This window comes from Ambystoma mexicanum, chromosome 10 (assembly GCF_040938575.1).
Source record: "Ambystoma mexicanum isolate Mex_15411 chromosome 10, UKY_AmexF1_1, whole genome shotgun sequence".
Classification (NCBI taxonomy): Eukaryota; Metazoa; Chordata; class Amphibia; order Caudata; family Ambystomatidae; genus Ambystoma; species Ambystoma mexicanum.
This window is the reverse complement of record NC_090932.1, coordinates 1025600870-1025613404: the sequence shown is the minus strand read 5'-3', so window position 1 is coordinate 1025613404 and position 12535 is coordinate 1025600870. Positions and strand designations below refer to the sequence as shown.

At 45.8% G+C, this 12535-nt stretch overlaps 1 protein-coding gene across 6 annotated transcripts in view; it reads right to left on the bottom strand.

Annotated features, from left to right (window-relative positions):
* ABCC5 (ATP binding cassette subfamily C member 5) overlaps window positions 1-12535 on the bottom strand; it is a 2124586-nt gene that overhangs the window by 483305 nt on the left and 1628746 nt on the right. For all 6 annotated transcript variants that reach the window (XM_069618835.1, XM_069618837.1, XM_069618838.1 and 3 more), the window contains one exon: window positions 5546-5635. In XM_069618835.1, coding sequence (XP_069474936.1) covers window positions 5546-5635 — 90 coding nt within the window. The remainder of the gene's footprint in view (window positions 1-5545; window positions 5636-12535) is intronic.

The following is a 12535-nucleotide window of genomic DNA, read 5'->3' as shown; positions in this document are numbered from 1 at the left end:
AGTGGTGAGCCGGCCGGCTCACCACTTGGGCCAATCAGGACGGAGTGCGACTTGAGTTACCAAGGTAACTCAGTCCAGGGTGCCTAAACCCCCCTCCACCCCTCCTAAGTACCCCAGACAGAGTGGCACCACTTTGGGGGCTTCTGTGGAGAAGCCCGCCAAAAGTGGAACAAAGGGCTCCACTTTGGGTCAGAGTTACAGAGGCGAACGCCAACGCCATTTTAGAATCAAGTTTTGGCAAAAAGTCCCAACCGGAGTTATAATAATAAATATATAAACCGGCGGTATGTTTAAGGCTACCGTAAATAAATAATTAAATGTGTTAGCCTAAAACAATGGGAAATCCCATTGGGAAATATTCGCGGTCGAATATAAAAAGTAGTTTCCACTGCCACCAGCCAAAACTCGATCAGGGGGGACGGAGACGTGCCCCCTCGACTAACAGACCCTGGGGCAATCGAATTGCCCCAGCCAGTACGTCCACAATATGATGGTTTGTACTGGTTCTGTTCAGGATTCCAGACTAGCAAAGTCTTTGGTGACTTTACATGCCCTGGGAGACAGTAGTCAGTCCCAGGGTATGGAGTCTATGTTGGGGAGTCCCTAGGACACCCCTGGGTCACGGCACAGAGGGTGCTGGGTAACCCACATCACAAAAATACATGAGGCCCTATGGAGTAAAAGACCCCATAGCCCATTCAACACAAGGTTTAACCAAGAAAACACACTTCAACATGTCCAAGAGTGAGGGTAAAAGAGTCTCACTCTTGGCAGGAGAAAAAAAGAAACCCTAGAAATCCAGCAAAGCTGCTGGGGGACTCACTAGGTAGGGAAATTCAGCCTAAACAGAGAATTCTCCCTAACAATGATAAAAAGACAAAAAAGATAAAGAGAAGAGGTAGCCGCGCATGGAATTACATGGCCGAAGCCAAACCCAGGAGTGCTGGTGAATTCGGCCCGTTCCCGTTGGCGCGAAAAAGGGGACTGAGGTGCGGCGCCAGAGGGCGGAGTCAGGGCAGCGCATGCTCCCTGGACCGCACCACTGCACACCTCTAAATTTAAAGGGGAAGAAGGTTTTTCTGGTGAAAAAGGTTCCGTCTCCCGCCCCTTGGAAGGGACGCCTGTGCAGTATGGAGGAAAGGAGACGGGACGTAAGACTAAGAAATATTGAGATCAAAGTGGTCATGCAATGGGTCAAGCTAAACCCTGTGCACATTCGAAAGTCTTCGATAGTTTAATGTACAAAACAATTGGTCCGAGCCCGGGTGAGGGAGATTAAGTGAACCAAACAAAGTGTTTTGAGCCCAGCAGTTAGGGATCCGGGGTGAACCATGAGTCACCCGAAAAAAATAATTCTCTGAACCTTGTTTTGAAAGGGATCTGAGCCTGGAAGAGAGGGTTCCAGGCTTAACACCCAAACTGAATACTGGTGAAAGGAAAAGAACGTTTGCGTGTTATTTTTGGTACAGCAGCCCTCTGCGTCAAGAGACTTGCAAGAAGTAAAGAAACTTGGACATAGTAGTTCCTGAACTGGGAAAATTGCGTGCTTTGCTCAAGTGGCCCACCTTGGCCAGTGCTGAAAACGTGGGGAAGGGAGGCCAACGACCCGATCATCCTGACATATTATTTTGTGAACACTTTTTCATGAACATTACCCCACACTATTTGTAAATTAGGGGTAAGGATTGGCAATAGTTTTTTTTTTAGTATAGGCCCTTTTAATTTGACAAGACTTCACTAGGACTGCATTATTATTATTTGATGATCGTAGTTTGCTCCCATCTGTAGATTTAGGTTTCGATAGGCGTTTATCACACCCTTGTGCAAGTTCAATAAACACCATTGAACTGTGGTCACTTGTGTCTGCCATACTGCTGATACCATGCCTTCCTTACATCACCCATACATTGGAGGGGATCACACCAAAGACAAGTAAGTGCTGAACACAATAACAGAGGCGTAACTACATCAAGATTCTGGGAGGATCAGGCAGCCTCTGACCTTGCACTAGAAGACTGTCACAAGAACACATCCTCCTGCTTCAAAAAGGTGCTTTGCCAGAAAAAAAGCAGTAGAACCAATCCCCCAAAGTCAGGGGAAACACATGTAGATACTCTCTGTATTTACCCAAAAAGACAGACAGACAAAAGACCGGTACTAAATCTGTGAAGGCTAAGCGCCTCAGCAAGTGACGATACTGGGAAGAAAACTAGATCAGAAAATGCCAAAGGAAGTCCCTAGAACAAGAGGCTCAGTTAGGGCACCATTTTAAGAAAAAGGGATTTTAATTTATGAATGAATGCAATTTTAATGTAAAAAAGCAGACAATATACATAACAAACCAAGAGGGCCTAAGTGTGGCACAAAGAATAGAACAATGTGGAAAAATGAACCATTTACAATAAAGCACAATAAAAAGACCAAATTGTGTTCGCGCCTTGAAACACTTGCGTATAGACAGATTATAAATGCCATATCATATCAAATCATGAACAATTAGCACAACTGTGTTAATAAAGAAAGACATAACATATGGAACACAATCATACTAATAATAAAGTATACAACATCCAAAGGGAGTGCAAAAAGCAAGTAAAATAGTGTACGGAAAGGGGTAAAAGGTAAGACTGTGTCGACTTATATATATAGGGGTTTCGGCTTTGTGGCGCTGGACAGTTTGAAACTGGCCCAGCCTTCTTCAGGACAAAAATAATTTAGAAACAACGTTTCCATGTGGTGAGTAGTGGAAAGGGGGGGGGATCAATGTTTGTAGTCTTCTAGGTTCCAAGGGTTTGTGGTGGATACACCCTGTGAATGAACCAAAAGTCTTTATCTCCGTAGTGTATCACAGAACCCATTCAATGGATTGTTTCTGGTGAGGTGATAGACATGGGTAGTAGAAAGTTCGGTTCAGAGGAACACATTGAGAATCGTGTCTCTGTGTCTAAATAATTGTCCGTTTTGTGCATCATCGCTATGGCTGTGTATGGCCAGAATGGTGGAGGGGTGGCGCGTATTCCAGAACCGCAGCATGGAACGTTGGCTACCCTGATAGGTAAGCTATCTGACCTGGTGCCTGACGTACGTATAGGTCTGGCCCTGAGAACAAATCTGTCAAACCACAAAAGTTAATAATGACCACATTGCAAGACATAATCATGCCTTTTAAAAAAAGGGAGATTACATGACAATGTTTTGAAGCCATTGCAAGTATTTACAGTTCAGAGTCAACATTGTTTTCAGCTCAATGTGTTTCCTTTTGGGATTGAAGTACTATCGGTTGTGCCAGCACATCTTTACCACCAAAACATCCCAGTATACCCTTATTTAGACAATTGGCTAATTAAAGGGGAGAGCAGAGCAATGTGCAACAAAAACACTAAGACTACCCATCTTCATCCCACAGGATGTTTTTCTTTTCTCTTGTCAAGTTCAGCATCAGTTTAATTATAAAGGACCTCGGTTTCCCCTCTTTGATGACACCAGTCATGTGCACCCTTTCTATCTAAATTGCGTTTGGAGGAAGGTTTAGACATTTCGGAAGCCTTCCTTGGATGAAGCCCAGAGCATTATTTTTTTATTGTGTATCGACCTGACAATATAAAATAAAAATATAATACAGAATAGGCCTTTCACAAAGAACTTCAAGTAAAAACATACAATCCATGCGATACATACAATACATCAAGTCATCATGAATCAGAATTTATTTTTAAAAGAGCATTTCCAACCTCACACTTTAAGGAACCACACCATCAGTAAGTTTCTTTTCCTACATTGATTTACCGGGGGTGGTATCTTATCTGATCAACTAAGCTACTTCTGATTTAAGAAAGGCATTTTCAAAATCCCTTTCCTTAACCTTGTCTTGTAAGGCAGAGATCCTATTTTCTGACTCACCTACTCATGTGATCATATTTCGCGGGATCTTGTCTGTAGCATCTACCTTGAGGTTTAGACAGCTTACTGCTCCAGAGAGTCTTTCAAGCATTTATATCATCTTATCTTGAGATGGCTGCCTGAACCCGCTGGCACCTGTACCGGACCACCTCTACTGCTTCCCCCTGACTCCAAATGGTGATCATGTTCAATACGCATCCCCGAAAAAATGTAGAAATGCATAAAAAAGCCAAGAGATGCAGATAGACATTGCTGCTCTGTTGAAATGGAGACAGCAACGTAAACTCACACGCATGCTTTCCTTTTCTCTATGCTGTTAATTAACCCTGTCAATCACTACTCTACCCTACAAACCTATCAACTAATTCCCTTTCTCCCTATTTCTTCTGACACTCTCCAATACCTCCCAGTGATGGCTTACTGGGTAGTGTGGGCTCTTACAAGGACCCTCAACAGGCAAAAGAACAAAACGCTTACTACTAAGGTAGTAAACACATTTAATCTCCAAGTATCTTGGATTGCAATTCAATGATTAGTAAGACTGTCGAGACCCTGCAATGACTGTTGTCGTGTTTTATATGAACTTGCCCACTTGCTGCATTATTCGTACATTGGAATAGCCACTTTGATCTGTTTAACATTACTTTTCCCCCCCCTTTACCTGTATTCAGTTTTGTTGAGTGAACTTATTTTTAAACAAAAAGGTTTAAAACAGCTCTTTCTAACTTGGAAACTTTACACTTCATGAAGCCACAGTTCTAGGACCCACTATTAAATTATGTTTCACCGTTTTGTTGCTTTTGACCTTTGCTTGCATTCATACATCTGATAGTTGAGTCTTATTGCCCAAGTATAAATGAAGCACCTCTTTTGTAATGCAATATATTTTTTGTACCTAATATTTTAGTGCAGGAATTAGGGTTTTAATCAGAAAAGTACCAAACCGTACACACATGGTGTACAATGTAGACATGCTTGCTTAGCACTTACTAGAGAAGAATAGGCATAGGCAAAGGCAAAATACTTATTCTAGAATTCTGGAGCAAAGGAACTGTGTGAGCGGGGCTAACCACTAAAGATTTCTTAGGAATATTCAGGAAGTATGCAAGCTAACGTGTCCATGTACTGGCAGTCATGTAACAAACCACTTTGATCAGCCCCTTTTTTCCAGTGCATGGTCTTTTCTTTGCTCAATGTTGTAATTTTCACAATAAGAGGACTTTGAGTTATCTACTGTTGTATTTGGCCTGGAGAGGGGTGAATCATCGATATACTGTCATCTATGGATCTAATGCATCTTGTTTTGCTTTGCACCAAAGGCATTAGAGACAAGCAACTCATTTGCCTGCATACTTTATGTGCTTCAATAATGTTATAAGAACATGTGATAGTGTAATTTTAGGAGACAGCCAATTGTAGTCTATTGCATAAACATCTCGTTTTCTTTTACATGCATTGCAATAAACAACTGCGATGTTGCCCAAAAATGTTTGACCCATATGGAAAACTATACAACGTGACGTGACTTAACCATGCAGTATCTATGTACATGCTATGAGTAGTATCTCCTTAAAATATTGTTTAAAGAACTGTGCGTCCAACGGAAGCAAGTGGTGGAGACTGGCCCTTAACCTTTAAAGCATACCTTTATGTAATGGCTGATCCTCTCCACAGATGTAAAACGGGCCTCTGTCTCAGATGCCAGCCTGACTGTGAACTGGAACAACCCTGTGAGCTGAAAAGAAGAGGATGAAAAAGAAATGCATCTCGTCCTGTCCAGTAAAGCATATTATTCACATCAAAATAGAATACAACAATCCTGCATTATCTGTCAGGGAACAGGCCTACAACAAAGGACCAGCCCCAAATACAGAATAAACCAATCAGACTTGTCAAGGCTAAATATACACATGAAAATTATCTGGACACATGATATTAATCCAGACTCCTTCCTGGAAGTGTAGGCTACCTCTGAGAGCCTATGCACAGGCCACTACTGACAGCCAATTAGAGAATATTTTACTATATTCTAAAAAACAAATATTGTGTGCGCAGATGCAGGGAGATGCTATGTTAAACTTGTGTCACTACCACACACATTTTCATGTTGCTTGTATATAGAAAGAACTGGAGTCTTTTTGTCACTTTTATCCAATATACTTTGCAGGTGCAGGTACAATCACAAGGGATACATCTATGCTTCTCCTGTGCTACCTCATGGATCAAACAACTCGAATTTGAGTTGGATAAAACTATATTGGGTCAGGCTCTGTTGTAGAGGATCTTCCCTTTAATAGGTTCAACATAGCTGACCAACAGTTTACTAACTTACCATGATGACGTGTTCTATTTTGATGTAAAGAACTTTCAATGTGTGGTTATTATGAATGATAATGAACAAACCACTAGTGTCCGTTAAGATTGTTCTTAAGCCTTATTTCTGAGGAACAAATATATCAATATGTCTTACCTTGCATGCATTTCCTCTGCATTATCCTGACCCTATGTTCCAGAGGTAGTATGACTTAGCAGTCAAGGCATCAAAAGATACAGTAAACACTTTAGATAAACACAAAAAGGGAAGGCCCACAGAATATGCCTGAACACATCTACACTTTATATAAACTTTGAGCAAAGTAATAACTACAAAATCTTACAAGAATAAGTAACTTTTCTGAGTTATAGAAACAGAAAATGCCACCACAAAGGGTCATGTGGTATACACAGAAGTTCACATGGTCCAAGTGGACTTTTAGTGAGACTCACAGCGCCTCCCCAAAGTTACCACACACTCAAACCCACAATGTTAGTCTGTGGCCAAATAGAATTCAAAGGCCCAGCATGAATTTATACAGGTAAATTCAAAGTCTGCCCACGAGATGGAGAAACTCAAGAAAAGCCCCGAGGCAGATGAAGGTATAATGAACCCTGTGAAAAGGGGCTTAACCCTGCCAAGGGGAGGATGAGGACCGCTCTCCACCTGCGACAGGAGGCCTACCAGGACCTGGGTGCTTGCCCGAGCGAGTCCCGCCACAGCAGCAAGGTGAGAAGGTGAGTGAGTTGGGAAGGTCACTGTTAGGGAGATTATTGCACAACCGACTGGTGAGGGCTCTGTAATCATCTAACCTAATGGTGAAGCCATGTGTCACCCGAAAGGTAAGACCAGACCCTCCAATGGTAGCTGTAGCAGAGCAGTCAGGCTTAGGTTTAGGAGGAAGATTGGCAGGGAGGTACAATTAGTCCCAACGGACACCACACAAGAACACCCCATACTGGTATACTGTAAAAATATAGACTTTATTATAAAGTCACACATACAATATTTATGATAGAAGAAAATAAGTACTCAGGTTACACACACCACATAGAGCAAAGTGTAGGTAAAACAGTTAATGGCCAGTACATAAATAGTTACTTACCGTAGTGACTAATGTACTCTTAGTCCATAGACCCGTTTCCTCCATACTGCATGGGCGTACATCGATAGAGACGGGAGACAAACTTTTTCACCAGAAAAAACATTCCCCTTTAAATTTAGAGGAGCGCAGGGGCACGGCCCTGGGAGTATGCGCTCCCCTGACTCCGCCCACCGGCGCCACTCCTCAGTCCCCATTGACGTGTCGACAATATTTTAAATTGCCTAATGACACCAGTATTGTTAGGGGGGAGGATGGTGGGACGTATTTAGGAAAGGGGACTATGGACTAAGAGTATGTTAGTCACAACGGTGAGTAACTATTAATTACTCTTACATCCCGTCCCCTTCCCTCCATACTGGACGGTCTTTTACAACTGAATGTAGCCCGAGGGTGGAGAGGAGACCCTTGTTAAGAAAACAGATTCATTAGAACTGCCTGTCCGAAAGCCACGTCTGACTTAGAGGCGGCGTCCAAATAGTAGTGCTTACAGAAAGCCGAAGGGGTGGCCCAGGTGAACGCCCTACTGATGACCTGCCATCGCACCTGCCGCAGGAATGCGATGGCTGTGGCCTTGGCCTTCGCTCAGACGGCATGGGCGTGCATGTTAGCTGGAAGTGGTTTATGCTGCCCCACATAGGCCTCCTTGATGGCCGCAACCATCCATCTTGCTATAGAGGCCTTGTATGCTTGATAACCTGGCCTTGCACCCCCCGAAGGTAACAAAGAGAGCATCCGACATGCGGAAGCCATTGGTTCTGTCTGACAGAATTTCAGAGCGCATCTGACATCCAGACAGTGCAATAGCCCCTGAGCATCGTCTTAGGGTTTGCAAAAAACATAGGTAAGACTATCTCCTTGTTTAGATGGAAAGCAGAGGCGACCTTAGGGAGAAACGCAGGGTGTGTTCTCAGGACCACCTTAGCCTTGTGAAAAGTAGTATAGGTTTCTGAAGCCAACAGTGCCTGGATCTCGCTGACTCTGGGAGCGGAGGTGAGGCCCACCAACAGAGCTGTTTTAATGGTGATTAGCCTGATGTCCGCGGACGCCATTGGCTTGAATGGTTTGTGCGCCAAGGCGCCCAACACTACATTGAGGTCCCACACGGGGTGTGGTTTTTTGGATAGGCGGGAAGAGCCTGGTAAGGCCTAACAAATGTCGCTTGACCACAGGGTTGGAAGAGCAGAGGACCTCCTCCTACGAATTTCTGTAGGCCGCTATGGCTGCCAAAAAGGTGCGGCATGTCTCCACCTGCACGCCTGAGAGAGCAAGGTATGCAGAGAAGGAGAGCACATTATCCAAAGGGCACGTAAGGGGGTCAATCGCTTTAGAGTTCGCCCAGTGACAGAACTTAGTCCATTTACTCTTGTATTGGCTCCTAGTAGCCTTGCTCCTAATGCTCTGAATGATTTCCAGGTTAGCCTGCGATAGACCCAGGTGTTTCAGCGTGACCTGATCAGGAAACACGCTGCAAGGACTAATTTCTGCATAGCCGGGTGGATGACTCTGCCCCCCTGCTGCACAAGAGGATGAGCTGGGCACATCGGCAGGTGAATGGGAGGCCTGTCCAAGAGGCTGAGGAGCTCCGAGAACTACGGTCTTGCCAGCCACCACGGAGCTATCAGAATGATGCTGAGATGACAAGATTCCTTTATCTTGCAGATCACCCTGTGGATCAGGGGTGTGGGAGGGAAGGATATACTATCAGGCAGTTCCACTGCATCTGGAATGCATCGCCCAGGGAGCCGGGGCCCTGCCCCTGCCAGGACACGAACAGCAGGCACTTCTTGTTGTCCCAGGAGGCAAAGATATCCACCTGTGGACGCCCCCATCTGCTGAAGATCTCCAGCAGCACCTGATCGTTCAAGTGCCAGTTGTAATTGTGTGCTCCCCGTCTGCTGAGCCTGTCCGCCTCCAGGTTGGACTCGGCCGACAAGTGAATGGCAGTCAGGTAGATGTTGTTCTCCAGGGCCTAATCCCACATGCTGATCGATAGTCTGCACAGTGGAGGGGACCTGGTACCCCCCCCCCTGCTTGTTGACATAGTACATGTTGGTAGAGTTGTTGGTCTGGATGAGGACTACCTTGCCCCCAATGAGCAGAAGGAAAGCTTTGAGGGCTAGCCAGATGGCCCTCAGCTCCAGCTAGTTGATATGAGACTCCTGCTCCTGCAGGGTCCAGACTCCTTGGACACTGTAGTTGTCCAGAGTGGCCCCCCGCAGCCTTTGGGGGAGGAATCCGTGGTGATGGTGCCCTGCGGGGCTGGCTGCCGGGAGGGCTTGCCCATCCACGGGTTGCAGTCACTGGACCACCATATGAGGTCCGGGTGTAGAGAAGGAGGAATGTTGACCAGCTACGCTTGGGAGCCCCTCTACTGATTCCATGAGGCTGCGAAGTGCAGCTGTAATCTCCTCATCTTGAGTCTCGTGTGGGGTACGGCCAGTAGGACCGTTGCCATGATACCCAATAAATGTTGGTACCACCAGGCCGATGTCACCCCTCAGGTGAGGAAGTGCATAGTGGCCCTCTTGATGGCCGTGATCTTTTCCTCCGAGGGAAAAACTCTCTCGGAGCTTGTGTCCCAGATGAGGCCCACGAAGGTCAGTCTCTGCGTAGGCTACAGCTTAGACTTCTTGTGGTTGATAGAGAACCACAGCTCGTGGAGTGTGATCATAAGGACGGCGGAAGTGTGGCAAACTGCCCCCGGAGATCTGGACCTGACGAGCCAGTCGTCCAGGTACAGGTAGACGTGGTGGCCCTGGGCCCTGAGGTGATTTGCCACTGCATTCATGAGTCTGGTAATCTCAATTGAGGCCGAAGGGTAGCGCCTTGAATTGGAAATGGCAGCCCATGATCCTAAATCGCAGAAAGGAGCAATGCGGCTGCCAAATCGGGATGTGTAGATAAGTGGAATCCGAGTGATGTGCCCGCGGGCAAATCGTTCGCATGAGAAAGGTGCGAACTACCAAAAGTTTGCACCTTTCTCATGCGAACACACATACATTCTCACACCCACACACAACACACCCATAACACACCCATAACACCCCCCACCCACACCCTCAGCACACCCCCACCCCCAACATAAACAAACCCCACTTACCTTCATCTTCACGCTGGTTCCCTGCAGCGCCAGTTCCCTTTCACTTCCGTGATCGGGAACTGGCGCTGCAGGGTCTTTATCTTTCCTTTTTTCGTTTTGTAACAGAAAGCTGCTGGGATGTCCCCCGCATCCCCCAATCACTATACCATACAGTATAGTGAGCGGGGTGATGCGGGGGACACCCCCACAGCCCTCTTTTTTTTCAATGCTACCACCAAAGGTTCAAACTTTCGGTGTTCGAACCTTTGGTGGTAGCATTTTTACATCTTTTGGTTCATGTGAACCTTTAGATGCGGGACAAACGTCCTAAACCGATAAGTGTCCTTCAGATCCAGGGACCACATCCAGTCTCCCCTGCACAATGTTTCCACAATGAATGCTGGCGTAACCATCTTGAATTCTTGAAGAGGGAGGGAGAGGTTGAGGGTGGAGAGGTACAACACAACTCTCAGGCCAGCCTAGTTTTTCTTTTGTATGGCGAAAATCCTGGAGTAGAAGCTCAAGCCTCTCTCGGAGGTCGGGACTTCTTCCACTGCCTGGCTCTCGACGAGAAACCGAATTTCCGCCAACAGAGTTGCTGTCCCTATCTGTGGGAGTGGAGGGGAGGAGGGAGGGATTGTTAAGAAGCACCCGTGGATACTACAGAGAGGATCCAGGGGTCCGCAAATTTCTGATGAAAAAACTGTGCATGAAGGGCAAGCCTGCCCCCCCACCAGAGAAACGTGGACCCGAAGGGACGCATCATGCCTTCTTTCCCTCTGAGGCTGCTGTGAAGGAGGGGGACTAAAAAAAGCCCTTACCCCCGCCCAAATGTCCTTTTGTTGTTTGCGCCGATGTTGACTCTGCGAACAGACAGGCTGCCTGGACCTCTGTTATTGCAAGACGAGGAACCCCAAGAAAGTCTGCCCCTTGTCGGAGCGCTGATATGACTGGATGTACCCCTTGGGTGTGGCCTTCATAAGGATAAAGACATGGCAGTTTGCAAACAGTTTTTATTTTTATCTAGCTCCTCCTCAGTGGTGGAGTGAAAGAGGTCGCCATCCTCGAATGGAAGGACCAATATGTGTTCCTGGATGTCTGGGTGGAATTTTGTAGCCGGAAGCCAGGCAGTCCCTCTCATGTACGTGGGGATGCATATGGCCCGGCCAGAGGCGTCAATGTGGGCCACGGTGAACTCCATGATGTCTTGCGCCACCATTTCTGCCTCTGCCATTCCCACCTTGAAACGCGACTGGCTGTGCACCGGAAGCTCTGGAAGGAAATCGTCTATTTCCCGCCAAAGCCTCTGGTTAACGGCTGCCAGCATGGCATCCGCGTTGGATTGACAAAGATGCAGCGAAGCATTGGAATAAAGCTTCTTACCGTACGCCTCCAAGATCATCTCCTCCTTGCCTAGCAATGCTGAGGATGAGGTGGCCGAGGACGACTGAGGCTTTGAGTAGTGTGACGCTGCAGCAATCTGTTAGGACAGTTTTTCTGAAGTCCAGTTAAGGGCCTAGTAAAACCATTCAACTGAGGCAGTACAAGACTCCACTCTTAGTATAAGACTGTACCACCTGAGTACATGGTAGCGTAGGCAGAGCAGCCAGGCTTATCTTAGGAGGGAGAGAGGGCAGTAGATACAATACAAGTGAACATTGTAATACAAATGATCCAAAGAAACACTGAAACACTATGTATTATAAAAATAAAGGATTTATTTAAATACAAGTAGGCCCAGATAAATCTAGGGGTTAAGTAAATACTCAAACATTATACGAAATCACAATATAAAACACAACACTATACTTGAAAGTACACAGACCCAAGTATAGACCTTATTTGGAACACCTAACAGTAGTTCTAGGGAAGTCAAAACCTTTTTATACACATTTAGTATAGGTCAAGCCTATTCTTTGGGAGTAAAAGACCAATGGTTACTTTTAGATTACTTTTGGTAATACAAGGGCAGTAGGCCCTTCCAGTTGTACAGTGACTCTTGGAACAAATCACATAAACAGTCAACTGGACACAATACTTTTGGTGAATAGTGAAACACTTATTCTAGGTGCAGTAAAAACCTATCACTACTTTTGTCATAACACACAGTTATACCAGGTGAGCAAAACCTAATGGA